At 41.6% G+C, this 10,816-nt stretch overlaps 2 protein-coding genes across 2 annotated transcripts; one reads left to right on the top strand and one right to left on the bottom strand.

The window, feature by feature from the left end:
- Nucleotides 1-289: 289 nt before the first annotated feature.
- LOC113699129 (V-type proton ATPase 16 kDa proteolipid subunit) lies at nucleotides 290-3,505 on the top strand. The gene is made up of 3 exons (XM_072059276.1): nucleotides 290-557; nucleotides 662-947; nucleotides 3,033-3,505. The coding sequence occupies exons 1-3, from the start codon at nucleotides 479-481 to the stop codon at nucleotides 3,163-3,165; spliced, it is 498 nt and encodes a 165-aa protein (XP_071915377.1). The 5' UTR covers nucleotides 290-478; the 3' UTR covers nucleotides 3,166-3,505.
- A 2,211-nt stretch (nucleotides 3,506-5,716) lies between these two features.
- LOC113701497 (uncharacterized) lies at nucleotides 5,717-9,924 on the bottom strand. Its single transcript, XM_027222195.2, has one exon. The coding sequence runs from the start codon at nucleotides 9,496-9,498 to the stop codon at nucleotides 6,100-6,102; it is 3,399 nt and encodes a 1,132-aa protein (XP_027077996.1). The 5' UTR covers nucleotides 9,499-9,924; the 3' UTR covers nucleotides 5,717-6,099.
- Nucleotides 9,925-10,816: the final 892 nt, after the last annotated feature.

The raw sequence follows: 10,816 nt of genomic DNA, 5'->3' as shown, positions 1-10,816 counted from the left end.
AGTGTTTCAACTGAAAATTTGGACGTTGCATATATATGTCTCTTGTGGGGGGTTATCATGTCTCTCCATGCTGGACTTCCATATTTTGATCCTTATCAGTCTAAAGGACTCACTGCAAGCCCAGTTAGTCGTGACCCATGTCAGAAAACCTCATCTGTTACCATATGGATCCAACTTAAATACCACAATCAGCCCAGAAACTTTCCGTCCAAAGGAGCCCGCCCATAAACTGCACTACGAAAATTCACGAGCATAAATCGATTTAGCTGACGGAGGGAAGAAAACGTGTGATCTGGAGCGAAACAGCGCAGCAGCGTCATAACACCCAAAATTACCAATCGGATCGCTGCAATAGAGAGAGACAGAGAGAAAGAGAGAGAGAGAGAGAGACAACCCCCAATTCCGGAAAGCTCCTTCGATCGAATTTCCGATCAAATTTCTAGTTTCTAACCTAAAAGCGATCTTAATCTGAAGAAAAATGTCATCAACTTTCAGCGGCGATGAAACTGCTCCTTTTTTCGGCTTCCTCGGCGCTGCTGCCGCCCTCGTCTTCTCCTGTACGATCCCTAACCCTAACATAGATGACTACTTTTTACATTTTTTTGTGAAATTTCATTTCGATTTATGTTTTTCATTTTTCCTGTTTATTATGGGGATTTAGGCATGGGAGCTGCTTATGGGACAGCCAAGAGTGGGGTGGGAGTGGCATCAATGGGGGTGATGCGGCCGGAGCTTGTGATGAAGTCGATCGTCCCGGTCGTTATGGCTGGTGTGCTGGGTATCTACGGTTTGATTATTGCTGTCATCATCAGTACTGGAATTAATCCTAAGACCAAAGCTTATTACCTCTTTGATGGCTATGCACATCTTTCTTCTGGCTTGGCTTGCGGTCTCGCTGGCCTTTCCGCCGGAATGGCCATTGGAATTGTCGGTGATGCTGGTGTCAGGTAGTTTAACTTGTTTTTGTCCTGATTACTGAGATGTATTGTTTATTTGTGTTGGTTCTTGCAGCTATTCTTTTGCTGATGTTAGTAAATTGTGCTTCTACGGGTTGGATATCTGTGTCTAACTAACTTACTGACATTTAGTTTAGGCCTTTTTTGTTTGAACTATATAGCGGTCTCATTGTTTGGAGCTTGTTTCTGCTCATTTTGCTGGGATTTCCGGATAATATCCCTTGTAGATTAGCAGAGCTTATGAGAACACATGCTATTTTTAACAGATGTTATAAGGTACATGTTGGTATGGGATAAGCCTACTGCATTTGAGATTGTTCGACTCTAATTAGAGGCTCGTCTTCTTAGAAAACGTTATGAATGTGTTGTGCATTTCTGGTCTCCGTGCTTGATTGTAACCTTACTTCAGGGTTAATGCACATTTCCATATTGTATTACTATTCATGTTCCTTATCATGTCGAATTTCTGGTTTTGTAATAAGTCAGCCTGCTATTTATTGTTGCCTCTTGAATTTCACTAGAAACCTAAAGATCATAAAGTGAAGTATGATAGTTGCCTTTTTGCATTTCAATCTGCATTAGATAGATGATTATTGATGAACTTCAGTAGATGACAAACTAGCGGTTGTGTTGACTTTCTAAACATAGTAACTCTGTATCATTAGTAGACAAACATGTAGAGATCGTAAGCTGATGTGAAGAAACTTGATTTTGTTGCAAAGATGAATGTAGTAGGTAAAATTATGAAACTATAATTACGAGAAAGTGTCTCAAATGCCATTGTAAAGGGCATGCATTCAGTTAGAGGATCCAGGGGTCTTGGGTAGGCCTGACATCCTCAATGCTCAGATTCTGCTACCCAATTGGCAAACTCAATGTCAATGAACTGAAAAGTTGGATTGATATGTTGTTGACTGTTAGATGCAATACCAGGACAGTGGAGTAAGAAGAATGAAAATGGAGTTAAATGAGGAATTTCGCTATGATTTATGTACTTTCTGTAATACCTCTTTGGAAAACTTTCAGATAGTGAAATACATGACAACCTTTTATGGTTATAGTTAGGCTTCTGGAAGTTTTAGCAATGCTAATTAAGAAGATTAGCATGTTGAGATGAGTATTGTCTCCTAGTTTTATTAACCAATGTTGATAGTCATAGTTGACTTACCGCTGGCACCAAAAGTATCTTGCACCTAATTACCTTTTCTATCTGAATTACTTGATAACCATGTCTCATAGGAGGTGTTTCCTTCTATGATTATATTTTGGCTTCTTGAAATTTCAAAAATGCTGATTAATAAGGTTAGTGTGTTGCGATGAGTATTTTGTTCAAGTCCTTTTAATTAATTTTCATAGTCATAATTGACTTCTTACCAGCCGCAAAAGTGTCTGATACCTTGCAATCTGAATTACTTGGTAACCATGTAGTCTTTTTAATCAATGTTATTATTGTATTATGTTTTATGAACCTTCTTTTGAATGTAGCTGAGTTATTAAAAAAAAAAAAGAAAAGAAAAAAAATTGAATCTTACAACTGTTCCTTTTATTAAGGTACCTAATACTTTCCAGTCTGTTTGTATTTTAGTATTTGTTTCATCAACCTACTTTTCAATGCAGTTGAGTTGAAAAATAAAAAAGAAGAAGAAGAAGAAAGAGAGACTTGAATCTCTGATGCTTTACATAACTTAATATATTCCTTATCTTAAAATACTTATGGCAGGTAAACATGCAAAAAAGAAAGGAAGTGTTGTGAGGTTACTTTGAAGGACTACTCTTTAGTGATCGTGTCCTTCTATTGCTTATTTCAACTGATAAACTTCTTGCTCTACTTATTACAACCTGTCAGTCACCTTTGTGTTGTAATTAGTAAAATGGTTTCCCACTCTTAGCATAGCCTTTAAACTTAGAACAGAAAAGCTTTGAGTATGATTTCTGTTCATTTATGATTTATGATGAATCTCCTGGGCTCAGCAGTTATCATCCTGTTATGCAGCACCAGTGATTTTCTGCATCTAATGTTACTTATTTTATGTCCACTATCAAGTGTGCTTCAGAATTTTTATGTTACTACTGCAGAGCAAATGCACAACAGCCAAAGCTTTTTGTTGGGATGATTCTTATCCTCATTTTTGCTGAGGCATTGGCACTGTATGGACTGATTGTTGGGATTATCCTTTCTTCCCGAGCAGGCCAATCCAGAGCTGATTAAGAATTTGTATTCCGGTTTAACTTATAAGCTGGAATATTTTTTGCTTGTCCACGTGTGGGGAGATATGCTAGTCATGGAGTGGATTCTTTTTCTCTTATATTTACTTGTGTTTCTTATTCATCATCTCATTTAGTAGTTTTATGCTGCTTGTAAATCTGGAGAGCACCTCCCTCCCTAGAATAAAGATTTGTAAGGGATTGTCCCATTATTGCTGTGCTGTACTTTACAGGGAGCTAAAGGAAACTATATTGTGGAACTAGTGCCACTGTAGTAGGATTCTTCTTATTGTTGTTAATCCAGAATTATAATACTCAAATGCAGTGTCAACCTTAACTCCTAATGGTGTGTGGTACTCTAGAATGGATGTTGTCATTAGAGGAATGGTTGGTTCTATGCTACATTGGGTTTTGCAGAATCTAACATATAATTTTCTGTTTAAGTTAAATTTGCGTATGTCAAACTGATACTGTACTTAGTTTAAAATAAATTTGTCGTAATGTAAAGTTGACCAGTGCGTCTCTCCGATGTCTGATTCTTCTTGACCTGGAATTAGATGGACAGACTGCTGCGATGTGTTTGGTCTTTGGAGTTTGCTGAAACTTTGTCGAGGATTTATACAGTTTTTGTATTTTGTGTTCTCAGAGTGGACACTTGTGAAAGGATGAAATTGCTAAATTTCTTATTCATGTGCTTCATGTGTCATAATTTTGTTAAGTGATTTTAGAAAAAAAAACAAATATAGTAGTAGCACTTTTTTGGGAATTTTATGTACACGAAATAAAAATGATGGTAGAAATGTACATTTCAAGGATATTCTAAAAAAAAAATCTATCAAAACAAAGCTCGTGAATATGATATGTTTTTGACCGTTTGCGCATCATTGCATCACTCCAGGCTCTCCTGAAGGCCGCTGGACTTGTGAACCACTGATCTTCTTCCGAATTGCACTTTTAATCCGTCGCGATTTGTGTTTAAGAAGCATCGAATCGGCTTTACACTGGAGCGATGAGCTACATGATTGGTGGCAGCAGCTTGATCACGTGTACCAAATGAACAAATTATTCACTCTTTGCCAATAATTCGACTAAACTGTCTGCAATACAACGGCCACCTTATGGTTTAAAATCTATCTTGCGCATGTATCAGAGACAAGAGTCTATCCAAAACATTACTGCTTGGCCTCGTCTGCTTCCAGCCTTCCGCTAGGCTGCCTCCATCCATAAACTCTTGCCCCAGCTATCAATTACACACCGTACTACACTATTTTAGTGATGTGGACCGTTACATGAGACATTAAAGTTTTTTTTATTTATAATTAAATTTTGAGTTCAATGACATATAAATATAATCATAAAAAGTAGTGTTGCATTATAAACAAGTTTTTCAATCATATTTTTACTTTTTTAACCTCTTTTTTTTTATCTCACATATATTACATTTCAAAAAATGCTATATTTAAAAAAAAAAAAAAAATCTTCAACCCCCAAACTGACCCGTTTATTTTTGCTTTGGAACCGTACCCTATCGTGAGAGAAAGAGAAAAAAAAAAATTCAAAAAAACTCAGGGGAGGGAAACACGAGGCCACACAAAAGTTCGAAATGAGTTCACCTGAAGGCCCCAGGATGAATCATCTTCGCTGTCGTCTCTCATGAGTCCCTATCCATGATCTCCTGGGCTCTCCCCACCTCCACCTTCCACCTCCTATAAAAGTCAAAAAAAACTCTTCTTGTCAGCTCTCCTCATCCCCGGACTCTCTGGTCCCTCTCCATGGCATTTTGCCTTTAAACAGAGATAAAAGACAGGGCCAAACTTAAAACGGACAAGAGCCTCCACAATTTATATTGCTAGTAAATAATTGTCGGATAAGAGCTTCGAACTTGCTAGACAAATTATACACCGGGAGTTAAAATAAATATTTTGAAACAGTAGTAATTCTTAACTACGCATTAACAATTGAACAGCTTAGCTTAGCTGTCTTTGAATCTGATGCATGATTATTCATTAAACACAAGGGATTGTAGATGGCTTCTGGCTGCGGCTATAGTAGCTAGAAAGCCCTCTCTTGATCTAGCTTTGAACATGGCACGGGTCTCGTAGACTATTTTGACTTTTTCACACACCCTAATGGACCTTTGGAGAAGGGAAACAATTAACAACAATTCCTAGTAAAAATTTTGATTTTGCCTGTTGCATCTTCTTCACTAGTACTAACTCCGTAGCTCTGGCATACTAGAGAGAGAGAGAGGGAGCATGGTCCATGGAGACTCTTCCTAAACGTTAACGGCTACATTTTCAGCGGCCCGAGAGGACCATTATTTGTCAGATGTTGGCAGATACAATCCACGTGACACGTGACGGCAACTGCAGCAAATTCAGGTACTTTCCGCTCGTACTTGGCGGGAAAGCCCTTTGGCGGGGAGGGGACCCATCCCATCTCACTCTTTAGTCTTTTCTGATTCCTCCGCCTCAACTCCGGACCAGTCCAAATCATTGACCCAAAACAGCAACACCCCACCCCCCCCACCGCCACTATCACCACCAGCACCCGTCTTTCTTTTTTTTTTTTTTTTTTTTGAAAAAAAAATGGATAATCTTTTATTGATTCATCAGTCATCACCCTTCTTCCCTGGTGGTCCAGAAAACAACCAACCACTGCTACTCACAAAATCCCGGCCGTCACGGGTCTTCATGCTCTAAAACAAAAACAATTAAATGCTGGCAAAAATCTTGCAGAATCAAGATTGTTGACAAATGAAATAAGATCCTGAAATTCAAATCTAACTATCGTTACAATTTTTTTTTTTAATGTTCCCCCCCAAAAATTTACTCCACTAACAGATACCCCACTAAAAGGGCAAAAAAAAGAAAAAAAGAAAAAAATTTGTGGAAGGAATTGGATTTTTGGGCCGCTTGCTGTTGCATTGTGTGACCTTTCATGCAGGTGAGGCTTGGGAGGTGGGGTCGGCGGAAGATGGCATATCGGGGCCAACCCGGCAGCCTTCGAGCATGTATACGATATCGGCCATGGTGGGTCGGTCTAGAGGGTCTGGTGCAGTGCAAAGTAAGGCCACTTTTATGCCTAACAGGAATTCTTCCCATTCTGATGATTCGGGGTCTAGCTCCAGCAGTCCTGGTTCCAACAGTTCTGATATTTGCCCTCTCTGCAGTTGCCTCTTCACCCATTTCACTATGTCTTCGTCTTGAGTGAACATCACTGGCCGCTTCCCCGTTAGTAGCTCTAACAACACGATGCCGAAGCTGTAAACATCTGATTCCTTCGTAGTTTCGCCCGTTACTGCTGCCTCTGGCGATATGTAGCCTAGCGTTCCCACTGATGTTGATGTTGAGGGCTCTGCTGGGGTTGCTACGGTCAGCTTGTTTAGGCCAAAATCAGAAAGATGAGCTTCAAAATCTGCATCAAAGAGAACGTCTTGTGGCTTGATATCTCCATGGACCATTGCAGCGGTGTGGAGAAAGGCAAGCCCCCGCGCGATGCCCAGTGCAATTAGGTGCCGCATTGGCCAATTCAGGACATGGCCATCCTGGTGCGACGCTTCTTGAAGCAATGTGGCTAGATTTCCGTTGGGCATGTAATCATAGACTAGAAGCCTGACATCAGGAGGGCCGGCATAATATCCACGAAGAACCGTTAGGTTCCGGTGCTTCACTTTGCCTAGTGATTCAGCTTCTTTTCTGAACATGTTCTCGTCCAGTGACCCATCAGGGAGCCTGCGAATAGAGAGCACCATTCCATCATTGTAACATGCCTTGAACAATACCCCATATCGCGTTCTGCTCAACACATTCTCCTCGTCAAACTGCCTTGTTGCTTCTATGGTTTCAGCCAATGTGATCTTGTTGTTGAACATGACAAGTTTGGGACCTCCATTGTCCCCACTGCCACGACCGCCACTTGTTCTAGTACTTGCTCTTGCTGGACTAGGCTTCTTTTCCCCAGTAGCCCCTTGTTTGAGCTTCTGGCGCCACTTCAAAAGACTGTAAACGTAGAAGCAACAGCAGGATAATGTCAACAAAGTCCCACTTGCAGCCACAGCAATAAACAAGATTAGCCTATTCCTCTTATCACCGTTATCAGCTTCCTCGCATTTTTTGTCCAGTGGCTTCCCACACAAGGCCTGATTACCCATGAAAACTGAAGAGTTGTTGAACCTGGAACCCACAGCAACAGGAATCTCACCTTCCAATTTATTATTTGAAACATTGAGGTTGGCCAAGCTTGAGATGAGTGCGAGATTTGCCGGAATATCGCCGGTCAAATTGTTTGAGGAGATATCGAGGGTGGTTAAGTTCGACAACTTTGATAATGAATCTGGTATATTACCAGAAAGATCATTTTCTCCTAATTTAAGAGAATTTAGCGATGAGCAATTAGAAATCTCTCCCGGTATTTCACCTGTGAGATTGTTCCTACCCAAATCAAGCGCTTTCAAGCGTGACAAACGTGAGAGATCAGCTGGAATTCGGCCGCTCAAAGAATTCGAGTGCAAATCCAAATTTTCAAGAGCTGAACAGTTCCCCAGCTCAGAAGGAACCAAACCAGAAATGTGATTCTTAGACAACGACAGAACTACTAAGGATTTCAGGAATCCAAATGTAGAGGGAATATTACCAGAAAATAAATTGGAAGAAAGATTTAAGTACCGCAATCCCATTAAGCTGCTGAAACCTTCAGGAACATCCCCAGATAAACCATTCTCCTGCAATGCAATCACTTGCAAGTCAGGCAAACCCGCGAGATCAGCCGGCAACTCCCCCGAGAAATTCTGTTTGCTTAAATCAATAGCAGTCAGCTTATACAGATTTCCAATGCTAGCAGGAACAGCACCAGAAAAACCACTGCCACTCAAATTCAGTACAGACAGTTGCCTTAAATTCCTAAAATTCGTGGGCAAACTCCCAAAGAATTTGTTTCCAGCCAAATTCAACATGTTCAAATTGCCCAGGCTGAGCAATTCCTCAGGCAGGCTTCCATTCAAACTATTATCTCTCAAGTTAAGTGACTCCAGCTGAGTAAGGTTACCGAAGCCAGAGGGAATCGAACCCGAAAACCGATTTCCACCCAGCGATAAAACCTTCAATGCCTTGAGCTCAGCCAAAAAATCAGGAAGTTCTCCGGCCAACAGATTTCCCTCAAGATCCAAAGCTTTCAAATTCCCACAATTCGTGATCCCAACAGGAATGTCACCCCTAAATGAATTGTTCGCCATCCTCAACTCGCCCAATCTCCGCAAGTTCCCAATCTCCACAGGTATTGAACCCGAAAAATCATTCTCAGAAACATCCAGGGCTGTCAATGTAGTAACATTCAGTAAAAACCAAGGAAAACTACCGCGTACTCGATTGTGCTGGAGCTCTAGAACCTCCAAAACGCTGAAACAGGGCCCTGCTGACTCAGCCGAATCAATGCCTGTGAACTCATTAAACCCCAGCTGAACGTTCCGAATAGAAGGCGGATAAATCGAAACGTTGCAAAACATCGAAACGGGTAATACACCCGAGAGATTGTTATGCGACAGAGAAATGACAGCAAGCTTCGGAAGAGCTCCAATCGCCGCCGGCATTACGCCGCCAATGGCGTTGCCTTCGGAGCTCAAATGCAAGAGAGACGAGCAGTTAGCGATTGCAGAAGGCAATGTACCTTGCAAGTTGTTGTAGTCCAGCCAGAGGTACTCTAACCCCTGAAGCTGCCCGATGCTCGCCGGAATCTCACCGGAGAAGTGATTGTAGGATAAGTTGATGAGCTGGATCTGTGAAACATTCGAGATGCTTCCGGGTATTCCGCCGGAGAATGAGTTTGAAGAGACGTCGAAGTACCGGAGGTTTGTGGGGAGGTCGCCGGGGATTTCCCCAGATAGTTGGTTCCCGGCGAGGTTGAGTATTTGGAGGTTGGTGAGGTTCGAAATTTCCGGCGGCAGGGCGCCGGAAAATGAGTTGTACTGTAGGAAAACAGAATGCAAGAGGACACATTTGGCAAGAGATGACGGGATGGAACCGTTGAAAAAATTGGAGCGGAGACTTAACTTGCGCAGCATGCGCAAGTCAGAGATTTGTGGGGCGAGTGCACCGGTGAGCCGGAGGCGCGGGAGGCGCAGCTCGTTAACTCGTCCGTTGTAGCAAAACACACCCCGCCAGTCGCAAGGCGCCGAGGGGGTCGACGGGTCCCAGCCGCTGAGCGCCCCCAGCGGGTCATGAAGGCTGGCTTTGAAAACCGTGAGCGCCCGAATCTCGGCTTCAGTATCGGCAGAAGCAGCCAAGGATAACAAAGGGGTGCAGATAAATAAGAGTGAGACAAGGATGGTGATTGTGGCCATGGTTGGTTCTTCACTTGTACGCGTCTTTCTGCGTTTCAGATGTGCTGTTGTGGGGAAGAATACGGGTGCAGCAGGAGTTGATGAAAGTGCGCAGCGGGAGCGTATTTTAGCAGCAGAGAACAGGGATAAGAGGAGGAAGACAGATTGGTGGTGGTGGCGGTGGCGGCCATATGGTTGCGCCACTATGGCGCAGGCTACAGCTTACAACACAAACACACACACACACTACTACTTTTAGTTTTATTACACAAAATTAACTTCACTTCACTGTACACTCTGCACTGCCTGCTTTTACTCTCTCTCTCTCTCTCTGGCGTCTTATTATTAAGTCTGACAATTGCAAGTGAACTGTGAGGGTTGCAGTGGCAGTGTGTGTGTGTGTGTGTGTGTTTACAAAAACAAAACCAGGTGAAGGAACACTTTTCAAAGGTGACCGGGGAAAGTCATATCAGATGGGAGTGGGTTGGCTACTTTTAACCTCTAATGGGTTGAATCATTGAACCCCCAATCTTTCTTACCGTCCTATCGCTCTTCTTAATTCTTGTCTTCAAATCTCTCTCTTTTTTCAATAATTTTTCTGCAAATCTTTCGCTTGTAAGTACTACGAACTCAAAGACCTTTTAACTCGCTTATGAAATTGGGGGTTTGTCTGGATTGTAAGTTATTTGGGATATTTTTACTGTAACACTTTTTGTGATGTGATGTATGTGAAATAAAAAGATAATTGGGAAGATAAAAAGGTGATTTGGAAATTGTAATGATGATGTAAGCAAATAAAACTGGATAAATAATGCTCAATCCAAACAAACCCCCGGGACTCTCTCTGCTTTACAATAGACCTAATTTACCGACTCTCTAATTAGTAATTACCCTTTCTTTCTTTGGTAACCAACATTAAGCGAGCAGTTAAACCAAATACTCCTACAAAATATGTGATGAATGAAGCATGGATGCGGTGTAATTAAAGGAAGACGAAATTAAAAATGTTTAGAAGAAGGAGTTGATTGACTAATTGAAGCTGGCTTTTGGAAATGGGGCAGAGAAATCACAGGGACGTTTTATGATGATGATAAACTGGGGGTTAAGAGATCCATTTGTAATTATAACCCAGAATTAAGAATAATAATTTAATACTGCAGCATATATCTGGGGCTGATTAAACAGTCCAGTGGTACTAATTCATAAAGTTTGGTTGATTTGATTAAGTGATGTGATGCCAGGGAGGAAAGGATGTCTCAAATCACGTCCTCTTTTTGCCGGGATTTAGATCCCTCCATTTTTTCTTTCTCTCTTTGGGGATATTGACTTGCCCTTTTTG

This window comes from Coffea arabica, chromosome 7e, assembly GCF_036785885.1.
Source record: "Coffea arabica cultivar ET-39 chromosome 7e, Coffea Arabica ET-39 HiFi, whole genome shotgun sequence".
NCBI classification, from domain to species: Eukaryota; Viridiplantae; Streptophyta; class Magnoliopsida; order Gentianales; family Rubiaceae; genus Coffea; species Coffea arabica.
The sequence above is the reverse complement of the archived record's forward strand: the minus strand, read 5'-3'. Positions and strand labels throughout refer to the sequence as shown.